At 54.8% G+C, this 12419-nt stretch overlaps 1 protein-coding gene across 1 annotated transcript; it reads right to left on the bottom strand.

Moving 5' to 3' along the window:
• Positions 1-4234: 4234 nt before the first annotated feature.
• PRDM13 (PR/SET domain 13) lies at positions 4235-11616 on the bottom strand. The gene is made up of 4 exons (XM_027901959.1): positions 11476-11616; positions 9642-9773; positions 9423-9543; positions 4235-6157 (listed from the first exon to the last, which is right to left on the bottom strand). The coding sequence occupies exons 1-4, from the start codon at positions 11614-11616 to the stop codon at positions 4683-4685; spliced, it is 1869 nt and encodes a 622-aa protein (XP_027757760.1). The 3' UTR covers positions 4235-4682.
• Positions 11617-12419: the final 803 nt, after the last annotated feature.

Genomic DNA, 12419 nt, shown 5'->3' on the forward strand with positions numbered 1-12419 from the left:
AAGTCCTCCCTGAGTATTGCACTATCAACCAGTTCAAAATCTAAACTCACTTGACTTACAGCAAACCATATCTATCTCATAAGTCAAAGCACCTGGCAGATTTTACATCAGTCCCACTAGCTTCACTGGGGAGAGCAGATGTTCAACACCTTTGCAAAAACAGGTAATTGTATGGGCTGTTTAAAGCTGTAAACCCAAGACTGTGTTTAAACCCATACAGCAAGTTCAGAGGAGTAAAACCTAGATTCCTGGTCTGTAAGCCCCTGCCCTACAGCTTGGCCATTTACATTGCCATTCATCTCTCATGTGCATCCTCAGGCAATAGACACAATAGTAATTACAGCATTAACTAGTAAGGTGCACGGCAGAGTTTTGTGCCAAAACCGAGTTTGGTTGAAAACCAAAATTACCCTCAAGATCCTTGCAGTCTATTTCTTGGCAATGCTTTGCACCTACTGCCAGATGCACCGAGACTCTTTGATGCTATTTGTATGAACAGACTAGGATAAGTCAATAATCATCAAAACTGTTTCTCAAATTTAAAAAATGCGATGTTACTGAAATCAATTGCTTTTACAAGAATGGCTGAGACTGAGTGTGAATTTTTGGAAACTGAAAGACCAGTTTCCAAAATGCTTACACTAGTTTTTAATAATGTCCAAAAGCCATCTCAGTGTATTTATTCTTCTTGGCTCTTGACTTCCAGCAAGCAAATAATGTTCCATTCTTCACTTGCAAAATGCAGTCTTTCATTATTCCCTGTTCATCTTCCCTCAAAAAAAAAAAAAAAAAACCTGCGTTCTCCCATAGAAAATAAAATTGAGAAATCTTGTCATTTAATCTCTATGGCTCTTGAGCAAACAAGCCTCTCAATGAGTAGTATTTTAAAGGAGTTACTTTTTCTTCAGTTTCTGCACAAGTCTTTGTGCCTATGCTTTCCACATTTTTTCCTGCCAATGCAGTCAATTATTTTCTCCTTTTTATGAAATGCAGAGGACATACCTGCTTTACTGCAGCTACCAATAATTGCAAATTCAGAAGCTAAAACCTGTTGGTCTGGTTTTGTTTTTCTGTAAACAGTAGTCACTGTGGCAGCCAGGCAGCTGCAGTGGTAGACCTAGAGACTCCAAAACCAGATCACAGCAAAATCCAGAGCAAAATTCAGATCAGAGCAAAATCCAGCGCCACTGTGCCCAGGCTGGGTCTGACACCAGCTCCCCACCTAGACTGAGACCTGCAGCTTTCTCACCTCTTTTAAGACCAAAATTTGTCCCCCCCCCGGAAAAACTGAGGGACCCGGGAGCCGCCGTGACTGGCACTGCAACTCGGTGCCCACGAGCGACAAGCCCACAGGCCACAGGCACACCGATCCCACGGGACGATGTTCCCGACCCCTCCCTGCCGGTGCCATCACCGCCCCCGCCCCGCCCAGCACGGGCACCTACGCGGGGCGGGGCCGAGCAGTAAGGACCGACCAATAGGGGCGCGGCCGCCGTAGGGCTCAGCCAATCAGCGTCCTCAACGGCGGCACAGGGAGCGCGCGGAAGGGGGGCGCGGGGGGGGAGGAGGCCGTTCGCGGGACCCTCTGCCCGCCCCCGGGAGCGGATCGGGATAGGGATCCCAGAGCTTGCTGAGCCTAAGCTCTGTCCCGCTCCTGGCGAGGATCCCGCCGGCGCCCAGGGGCTGCGGCTGCTGATCCGCGCCCGCTTTGCCCCCGGGATGCTGCTTTCCCTGGCCCTGGGGCTGCAGCGCGGGCATCCGATGCCGCCCCTGAGGTCTCGGAAGAATGTTGACGCCTCATCCCTGGCCTGGCAGGGGCAATAATACAAATCGAAACTGAATAAAATAGCCCAAAATATAATAAAATAAAATAAATTTTAAAACACGAGAAAACTGAAAATAGCGATAACCAGCCAGCGCTCCTCAACGAGCGGGCTGTCGGAGCGCACCGCGCACTTCGGAAGCCCCGCGTAGGAACCGCATCCTATCCCGCCATCCCGGCCCCGCTGGCCTCGGCATGGCCGTTCGAGGCGGCAGGGGAGCTCCTGCGGGCTGGTGCTTTCCGGGTGGGTCACCGGGGCTCTCCCTTTACGTCCGCACAGAGACCGGTGGGCTCCGTGCTGGAGGGCGCGTCACCGCTACGGACGTCACAGGCAGGAACGGGGCCCTAAAAGTCAGCGTGGCAGAATTTATCCGTGTGTCTCCCCCTGTATTTTGTATTTCGATTTAGCCGCTGCAAAAAACAAACAAACAAACAAAAAAAAAACCCAAAACACCAGACAAACAGTATTTTGTTCCTTTTTTTTCCTTGACTTTGATTCTTTGATTGTTTGCGGTTCGTTACATTTAGTTGGGTTTCTGGGTTGTTGAGTTTTTTCTTTAACTCAAAAACCGGATATTATATTTACAAACTATGAATTCATAGAAATTATGAAAGGAGTACCTTTTTTTTTTTTTTTTTTTTTTTTTTTTTGTAAAGGTGGCCCAAGTATTACGATGTGATGGGACATATCTAATAAAACTCACAGACTCCACAGACATGGAAATAATTTTCGGATCACAGTTTTACTCCTCTACTCTTTCCACGACATCATAGCAGACATGATGCGTCTCTCCTCGGCGGCAGCTCCATGGCAGGTGCCTTTCTTGGGGAAGGCAGTGGATAAACATTGAAATAAAGATCTGGCCAGAAATATTCCTGGTTCCGCTGACCATGCTGTAAATGACAAGAGGATTTTCGACTCCACCAACAGATGAACAAGATCCCGCCCTCCGGAGGAGAGACCTTTCCCATTTATTTTCATGACAGAAACTTGCGTCCTGGGACAAAATGAATCGAGTAAGTGGGCACTTAGTGCGCTAGCCCCGACATGGGAGAAAAAAAAAAAAAAAAAAAAAAAAAAAAAAAAAAAAAAAAAAAAAAAAAAAAAGAAAGAAAAAGAAAAGAAGCTACAGCTATTGATTCAAGCCTGACGTTTGAATTCCCTCCTCCTCTTGCTGTCAAGCACGTTTGACCTTAAGTGAGCAAACGGAGGATCAGCTTTGAATCTGAAATTATTTCAGATATTGAAAATAATTTGTATTTTGCACTGCGTCACCTACACCCTCCACTGAGATAGGGCTCGGTCCTGAAACTTCACAATCTTCGAAGTATAGACAACAATCGAAGCTATTGCCATCTGCTTCAGAGTTGTGAGCTACGCAAAACCAAAAAACGGGGTTCCTTGCTGCCTCTCTGCCTGCCCGAGGGCACGCTCCCACGAAAAGCCCCAGATCGGACCTGAGCAGGCAGACCCGCATAGCTGGCGGGTCACAGCTGGCAGATCGCTGTCGGCAGTGTTGCATCCTTTAGCCTGGTGAGCTGAAGGAGCTTCCAGGGGAAATAGAATTTCTGACAGTCTTTTTTTAAAGTTGCACTATTTTCGGGTTTCTCATACCAACAGTATGAGAAGACTTTTCCCTCAAATGAAAGTAACAACGATCCCAAGGAAGAGTATTTGCAAAAGGGGCACGTTTGACCAAATGCAAACAGATAAAGCCGACTAATAATGTTCAGCCTTTAGCATCTCTGCGCTGGCCCTGTGCAAAACAAACAAACAAACAAAAATATTGATTTTCAAAAATCGTAGGCATAGGGAAGAATGGATTGAATTAGGGAGTTTTGATGGTTTGCGAGTGAGGAGGAAAATGATCAGACGAAATATTCAGGGGTAAATTCTTTAGAGCTTGACCCAAAGACACTGTATACAGATGGATCTGGGCTAAGCTTCCAGTCGTCAGAAACACTGGAGAGAAACACGAGATCCTGCTGACACGATATTAGTGAACAACTAGACAAACAGTAGTTTGTCAGTAACTTTATTTCTTTTTTTAAAAAAATCGCATGACAAACTGGAACCAAGACCAAAATACTGTATCCACTGTACATCGTTCATTAGAAAACAAACATACACCACATTTGTATTCTACCAAACAGAGAGTGTATTTCCTTTAAAAGTATATAGTGCGTGCTCTTAGATTCATGCTTTTCAATATTTATTTTACATTTGTTACTCAAATATTATCTGTTATAAATAATTGCAACTTGATCAAATGGTGCACCTGTTATGAGAACCTCTTCAGTGCTGCAAGCGTGGCTTTTTGTTGCACGTTTTTATCTGTCTTTCTAAAAAGCTGTTGGTATTGCTTTATTATGACCTGAGCAAGCACATCTGAGGTGTCAAATAAAGTGTACAGGTGACGCTTGCAGACCTGGGTCTGCTGCTGAGCCCAAGGCTCAGATTGCTGGGAACGAGTGACGGGAGAGCGCATAGAAAAAAATCGTTTCCAAAAGGCACAATTTTCTCGACACAAAGATACAATAAAAATATATGGCCACGGAAATGTGGGCGCCTATGGGGATGCAGTGCCTGTCCAGCGGGATCCCGGGCCCGCCAGGGCTTCGCCCTCCCGCCCCTGTCCCGACACCGCGGCTGCAGCGCCAGGGGCGACGCTGCGGAAGGAGCCCGGGGACGCCCGCGCACCCCAGTACAGCCCGCCGACGGCGACTGCCCGACAGCCCGCGCTCCCCCGCGACGCGGCCTCCCGTGGGACCGCCCCAGGAGGCCGAGAACCCAGAGTAAGAGGGAGGGGGTGGCTGCAGCGCTCCCCTCGCCCCTGCCCCGCCGCGGCCGCCTCTCTCATCACTGCTCGCGGTGCCGGCTGCCGCTCTCCGGGTCGCTCTGGTCGTCGGTGAAGCAGACGTCCACGTCGCTCTCGTTGTCAGTCTTTTGCTCCTGCTCGGGTTGCGCGTAGCCAGAGTCACTCTTGTCCTCGGCCGCCTTGCCGAGGCTCTGCCCCGGGTGCCGGGACTTGACGTGCCGCTCTAGGTCGCGGCGTCGCACCAGCACCTTCCCGCAGTACTCGCAGCGGTAGGGCGTGTTGCCCTCGGCGTGCAGGCGGATGTGTTTGTTGAGGTTGCTGGGGTCCCCGAAGGGCCGCAGGCAGACCTTGCACTTGAGTGGCTTGTAGCCGGTGTGAGTCCGCATGTGGATCTTCAGCCCGTACTTGCGAGAGTACAGCTTCCCGCAGTAGAGGCACAGGTGCCCGGTCTTGGGCTTCCCTCCGGCCGTCCCCCCCGCCCCCGCCGGCAGCGCCTCCAGCCTCCCGCGGCCTTTCTCGGCCGCCAGCTCAGAGAGCTGCTGCGTGTGCATGGCGATCTCCCGGTCGATGCTGGCCAGCGAACCCAGCTCGGCAGCGTGCAGCCCCGCCGCCGGCCCCGCGAAGTACGACACCGACTCGGGGTACTTGAGGAGGCCTCCCAGGTGCAGCTTCAGCGGGTAGTAGGGCGCGGCGCCGTAGAGCAGCTCTCCGTTGTAGACGGTGAGCGGCATCACGGGCAGCCCGCACTCTCCCGCGTACGCCTTCAGCCCCTCGAAGGGCGGCAGGGCGAAGCGCTCCAGCGCTCCGCCGGGCAGCGGCGGGTAGCGGGCAGGGGGCAGCGCGGCCGCGGGCAGACTCCGCTCCACCTGCCGGAAGGCTGAGGCTTCCTCCAGAGGCGACAGCAGCGGGAAGGCGCGCAGCCCACCGCCGCAAGCCAGGCCGGCCGCTGCCGCCGCCGCTGCCTGCGGGGCGGCCTCGCCCGGCAGCGCCCCGCACTTGGGCGGTGCCTCGGCGGCGGCGCGTCCCGCCTTCAGTCCCCCCAGCAGTTTGGAGAAGCCGAGGGCGGCGGCGCCCCGCGCCTCCTCCCGCAGCGACCCGGCGGGGCGGAAGGCCGAGCGCGCCCCGGGGCACAGTGCCAGCCCGTTGCCGCCCGCCGGTCCCAGCAGCGGCCCCGGCCCGCGGGCGGCCCCCACGCTCATGTCCAGGGCGCGCTCCTGCTCCTCCTTGCCCGCCGCCCGCTTGGGCAGCGCCGGTTTGGCGAGCGGCGGGGAGGTGGCGGTGGCCTCCCGCTTGACGGCCTCCCGAGGGCCGCAGCTGGGTGGAGGGTGCCCGCGCAGCGAGGAGGCCGGCGGCTCCTTGGGGGGCAGGCCGAAGGTGGTGGCGGCGGGCCGGCCGTGGTCGTGGTGCAGGAAGGGCCGGCCGTGGCTCAGCGCGCAGTGGAAGTGGACGTGGGCCTTGAGGCTGTTGGGGTACTTGAAGGTCCTCCAACAGTACCAGCAGATGTACCGCTCCTCCCCTGCAGAGGCAAGCGGAGGGACCCGTCAGCGGTGGCCGCGCAACCCCGCGCATCCCCGCGCCCCCTCAGCCTCGTCCCGCCCCCCCGTGCCTTGCTGGGGTGCGGAGCGGTGCAGGCGCTGCGCGGTCCGGGCTGCGCTCCCGCGAACGGGGCGCCGTAGGGCCGGGGGGAGCAGCTGCAGCCGCGAGTCGTCTGTCGGGGGGCCCATCTGTTGGCGTTTGCAGAGGAGGTAGCGTATGTCAGGGAGTCGGCTGCACCGAACAAAGGCCAATCTAATGATCGTGAGCCCCTCATTAGGCGGCGAGACAATATCCGATATGTATGGGCCATATGTAATCGTTCCCTTTCAGAGGACAATGCCCTTTGTGCCCCGTCCCCTAAACATTTCGGCTTCTCTGAAGCGGAACAGACCTCGGTAGCTGGGCTGTGATGACTGCCCGACACCACAGAGGCTTAGGCTCCGCTTTCCCCCTCCTGACCCTGCTTGCCGGGAGGGTCCTCCCAAGGAGGAGCATCTCCCCAGGCCCGATGGTGAAACGCTGCCTCTGTGGCCACCTGTCTGTCTGGGAATATTCTTCTTTCTCTCTCTCTCCTTCACTCTTTCTCTTTTCCTACCTTCCTTTCCTTTCCAACTCTCTCTCCCCCACTTTCCCTTTCCCCTTTCCTTTCCCTTACATTTTCCTTCCCTTTCTCCTTCCTCTCTCCCTTCTCCCCTCTCCTTTCTGCTCTCTATGTGTAGCCATCTTTCTCATTTCTCCCAAACACAATACAATAATAAGCCCATGAATTTCCCCCGAGCTCTTGCTCACCCTGATCGTCCCCAGCTGATTCTCACTCAGCAGTTTAATGCACTAAAACGCCAAAGGTAAGGCCAAGTGCCATACGGAAATGACAACATGCTCCGGGCCTAGGGCGAGCTCCTCGTGTTTCGGGGAAACCCGTGGAGAACGACGGTAATAGAGGTGTTTCACTGAGCGCCGCGTCTGTCCGGGCACACGGGGGGCAGCGGGTCACCGAGGTGGACACGATGGCCGCGACCAGCTTCCCGAGAAGGCTTTGGACGGGCATCACTCGGTGGCCGCTGCGGGTGGAAAACGAAATCTTCGCTCTCCGTGGGAAAGTCGGGAGCGAACTCGCGTGGAAGGATCCTGCCCTGTTGTGCGTGTCTTGCCGCCGGTGTCCTCGCCTCCGTGCGCAGCCCTTCCTCACTTTCCATGGAGAGGCGGTCCCGGAATCTGCAGCGTTGGGAAGTCGTCGGACGCTGGTTTTTCCCCGTCGAGGAGGGAGGGAGGGAGACGGAACCGTGTCTGCCCGGGCCCCGGAAAGGCAGCGGCCGAGGGAGGAGGAACCAAGGCTGCAATCCCACTGCCATGCATCGGAAAACGGGTAAAGGAATGGTATGAATCGAAAAGAATGTGGCCACGGATCTCCGCCGGCTCCCATCTGCAGCCTTTTTTTGCCTTTGAGGGTCTCTCCAGGGTCTATACCTTCAGCAAAAGATTGTTGGAATCGACTTCCTCCCGACTGCCACCGAGCCCCGCTCGGCCCCCTCCCCGGCTCAGCTCCAGTCCAAAAAGCACCACTTGAGGGGAAAGAAAAAAAAAAAAAAAGGGGGGGAGAGGGGCGAAGAAACTAAAATCACCCCTTTCTCGTCACTGTAAACCCAAATAAACGGGGTCAAACAGGGAAGAATTCCGACTTTTTTTGGGTTGGGGTTTTTTAAAGACTCTGAATTTCTTCCGCCCTCTTTTTTTCGGTTGGTGGGGGTCTTGAGGTTTGATTTTGGTTTGGGGTTTTTCAGCGCATTATCTTTAAAAGAAGAGCCCTTCAGCATAATGATACCGCCCGCCGGTCCCAGATACACTTATTCTGAGTCCGTATTAATTAGTCTGGAAACTGTGGGGCTGGAGACACAGCAGATCCATAGGGTCAGTCTGCAGCTCAGCCTTGCTTGGACGGGACGAGGAAGATGCCACAGGCTGGGAGCCTCTTGCAAACCTGAGCTCTCTTGCCTTTATTTCGTCCGAGCAGCTATGGTACCCATCCGCAGACAGGGGCTGCTGCAAAGGGGAAGATGGGGACAAAACCCAGCAATGTGTCTTTTCTTGCAAACGAAATTTCTCCTAGCTTTTCGAGGGGGTGACCCGCCGCAGACCCATGGCCTCATTGTCCTTAGGTATGGGGGGGCAGAGACGTGTCCAAGAGTTTCTTTTCCTGGTATAGCTTCTGCAGAAGGAGGGATTTGGTCTCTTGCACATCGCACAAGTTGATGGGACATAGCAGCCAGAGCCCGGCGTTCTTTCAGCCATCCCTTCGGGCCGGACCCCGGTCACCCTGCAGGGCGGCCAGCCGTGAAAGGGGGAGGGGGCAACCACTGCCCGGATCGTGCCCTCTCTCCCTTTCCGGGGACACTGCCAAGATGAAGGGTCTTCTACGTCGAGCAGGAGAGGATGGAGTTCCCTCGCCGCCCGCCGAGCCCGAAGGGAGCGAGTGCCCGCAGGCCGCTACCGCTACAGACGCCCTGGGGAGCGGCCGGACATGGGTGAGCGGGAGGGGGTGCCCGCCGTCGGAAAAGCCCGACAGTTGAACACTGAAAGCTTTCGTCTTCTTTTCCCTCGTTTAATGTGCTCCCAACTTATCATTTTGTTAACACCGGTGTAATTCCAGCTAAGAAACAGTTTGTGGATTGAAACAGGCAGTCCCAGATGAGTGTCTTCCCCTTCTCAATATCCTGGGATATCCTGATCTGAGTGTAATTTGACGCCGACTTAACTTTTTACCTAATGCATCCTAGTTTACAGGGACTGCCCAGTACCCGTTCTGACTTGACTATGTGAATCTACCCTCAAGAGAATCTGAAAAGAGTCTCTGAAACTCTAACTGAGAAGCACGGAAAGCAAAACCGATGTTTTTAAAAACTGTTAAGCCAAACTGCTGTCTCGCATAACAACTATACCGATGTTTCGCAGAAATCCCATTTGCCTATCAAAGGATCATTAAACCGTGCCGATGACGGAATGACTCGACGCACGGGGGCCTTTCCGTACGTTACTGAGTTAATAGATCACCCTTTAAATATAAGCAGATGGAGTCTTATTGTAAAGGGTGGTGGGTTAAAAGTCACTGCAGCTGTACTGGCATTTATTTTTCTGAGGGCCCACGTTTGCCTGCCGCAGTTTGAGTTCCCGTCAAAGGTATCAGTTAAAGAGGGTTTGTTCTCTTTAATTTCATTTGTTTGCTCTGAAATGAATGCCCGCATCTGTACCTTTCTCGTCGTGCGTCGGGGTGGCCGTGACGGGGATGTCAAACCACTGCGCCAGGGGGTTGGAGTACCAGACAGTGAGCTCCTCTCCCGGCTGGACATCTCTCAGCGCCCGATAGAAAATCTGGGAGGGTGAGAAAGGAAACTTCTTCAGGAGGCTTGAGAGGGCAGGCAGGTGGCAGAGAGTGGTGCCAGGCCAGCCCGGAGTCGCGAGTGGGGTACCTGTCCTCCTGGCAGATCCGCAACAGCCTCCAGTGTCTGCTCTTGGGAGTTTCGGGCAGCCCGGATTAACCCTATCCACTCCAGAGCTGAGCTCCCAGCTTCATCCACTAATTCCCCTCTCACCATCCGCACCTGAAAGACAGGCGGCACCGCTGTCATTTTCACGCCAGATGAAACACAAAGAAAGCAAAAGGCTTACCCGTCTCCCTACTTGTCTGCCCGCTCTGCCTTGCCCGGCTAGCCCGGTTCCCCGAGCTAGGCAGGCGGCTGAGCATCGCAGCTGGAAGCAACGGCGAGAGCATCTCCTTTTGCCACCCGTTTGATGCTTCCATCACCACCCATCTTTGGGTAGGATCTTCCTCGTTTTTCAGGTGCCTTGGGAGAGCTGCAGCTCCCCTGGAAGGGGTTGCTGCTCTGAGGGGTGAGGATGGAAAACTCGGGGCCAGCGGGGACCTGCACCATTGCGAGGGGAAATGGTTTTTTTCCCTGGGGTCGCACTGGTTCAAGCGCACCTTGTTCAGTCGCAGCTTCTGCACTGAGCTTAAAGCAATATTAAATGCCCAGGGAAGATACATTTTTTTAAAGACTTTATGTAGTCTGGGTCCGTGCAAAGCAATTGCGGCATACAGGACTTGTCGGGAAACGGGGAGGGAGCAAGGGGAGAAGATTCTGCTTAGCTACAAAGTCCCTGTAGCCCCATACTTCATAATCTGCTTCCCCATACAAAGAGAAAATGAAGTGCCCATTCCCTGAATGACCGTGCAATAAAAGTCATCGGAACAAAGCATTTTAAAGCGAGAAACCAAGGGAGCCAGATGAGAAATAAATTTGAGTGGGCTGGCAGAGCGTTTAAAAACAATTAAAGGGCATTAAAAATCAGAGCGGAACGCGTGAGCCGCGGCTGCCCGGGGGGTGGAAGGAGGGGTCTCATCCACAGCCCCCTGAAGAGCCTGATGGACGGGGCGAGAGCCCTTCACCACCTCCTCCTCGATCCTTCCCAGCTCGGACATGGACTGACCCCGAAGCCGGTAGCCGGCTGTCCGTCATCCCTCCCTCTCCGGCTGTGCGGGTTATTTGCAGCTCCGGAAGCAGGAGCTGGTCCGAGGCTTTGGGAGGAGGTCGAGCTACCCTGACACCTGCAACCTGCACCCCGCCTCCGCCTCCGGAGTAGCCCCGGCCCGCTCCCCTCAAGCTCCCCTCCGGCCCAAGTCAAAGGACAATCGGCCGAGGAGAGGGATGGGAGGCACGAACCCGAGCCAAACGCAGAAATAAATCGGTGCATCTGACTCTCGCCCTGCTCCTTCCCCGGACGAAACACGGGGGCTGTGAAAGCCACATGCCCCCGTCTCGCCGGAGCTCCAGGGGCGAGGAGCCGGCCGTAGCAGGTCCTCGCCCTACTGGGCAAGTGGCACTGCCCCAGTGAGCGGAGCCCCGGGGGGCGGGGGCCGGGCGGCGGGACTAGGGCCCTCCGGCACCGGGCACGGGGCTCAGGCGACGGTTCCAGCACGTCTATGTCCAAGGCGGGGGCGGGCGCGTCCGCTCCTGCGGGAAAGCTCCCGCGTCCCCTGGCCTCGCCGCGGAGGCCGGCCGCACTGGGGACCCCGGTGCTGAGGAGGAGAGGGAGAGGGCACGGGCGGGCAGGCTTTCCTGGCAGAGCCACGGGGAGACATCTCAGGATGCTCTGGAAACATTTCCCTTTCCTTTCCTGGCTCGCTCTAAGAAGGGAGGCTCGAAGAGAGACGGGGGAAGAGCAGCCTCTTCTCCCAAAGCCGGCTTCCCCCGAGTCAACGAATAATCAAGGTCCAGCGGTGCAGGAGAGACCACAGGAAAATACCTTTTTTTTGGGTCCTGGCTCCTTGCGGTCTGACAGGTACTTGCCCAGTTTGAAGGTGCCCGGCACAGGACCCAGGCGCAGCCCAGCCGGGATGCAGCTCTCCGCGCTGACGCTGATGGCCGGAGCCCTGCTGGTTTGCATCGCTGCCACTGGGTGTGAGCGCTCGGGAACCCCAACTACTTAAGGGTGCCGGAGTGACAGCGGCAGGCGGCGGGAGGATGAGCACAGGCGTATCTCCGCCCGCAGAGTGACGCGGCGGTGTGTGGACGCTGGCTTTTCAACGGGAGCAGGAGGGGTACCCCTTGGCAGGGGGATGCTCTGGGGCGCAGAGTTTGGTGAGAGAGTTTGGCTCCTCGAGCAGCTGCGGAGTTCCATCCAAGAGGGTCACATGGAGCCTTTCCCTAACCCTCCTGCATAATCAGGCGGAGTGAATGGCTGGCAGACAATGGGCCAGGCGACCTTCCCATTCCTAAAAATCCAATTTGTCAAGGGCAAAGAAAAGGCGCTGGTGAATCAAAGGTCTGGAGGGACCATTAATCCTCAGCATGGGGTATTGTCCCCGAGACAGTTACGATATTTTAAGTGACAAATCCACTGTATAATTTCTCCATAAATTTTACTTCCTTTTATTGTTCCTCGACAAACCAGTTTTGGAAAATAAGTGACTATTTTAAGTCTACTTGGCTGAGCCTTTTGAGGTTTAATATACTTCAAAGATTTTTAATTCTCTTCCCTTGGCTGTATTGTAAAGGAGATTAAACAAAGAGATGGGGAATGTTTTGAGGACTTGTTAACTTCTATTGATTCCCGGCGTGTGCCATACAGAATTTGGGCAGGTACTTGATGGGAAAACACCAGAAAATACCTACACTTTTTTTAAAAGAACTACCATATTACCATTTCAGTGGTTTGGTTTCAGGCCAGTAATCTGTTCAGAAGAGCTT

Source organism: Empidonax traillii, unplaced genomic scaffold, assembly GCF_003031625.1.
Source record: "Empidonax traillii isolate 1590-97213 ecotype Southwest subspecies unplaced genomic scaffold, ASM303162v1 scaffold826:size277384, whole genome shotgun sequence".
Taxonomy (NCBI): Eukaryota; Metazoa; Chordata; class Aves; order Passeriformes; family Tyrannidae; genus Empidonax; species Empidonax traillii.

Bases quoted from the DNA above. Each gene is read 5' to 3' on its own strand.
- PRDM13 (XM_027901959.1), bottom strand. From the start codon at position 11,616: ATGCAAACCAGCAGGGCTCCGGCCATCAGCGTCAGCGCGGAGAGCTGC. The intron at 9,774-11,475 runs GTATTTTCCTGT...CCTGTCTTTCAG, and splicing joins AGCCAGGACCCAAAAAAAAG to GTGCGGATGGTGAGAGGGGA. The intron at 6,158-9,422 runs GTACAGATGCGG...TTGCCTCTGCAG, and splicing joins CCCGACGCACGACGAGAAAG to GGGAGGAGCGGTACATCTGC.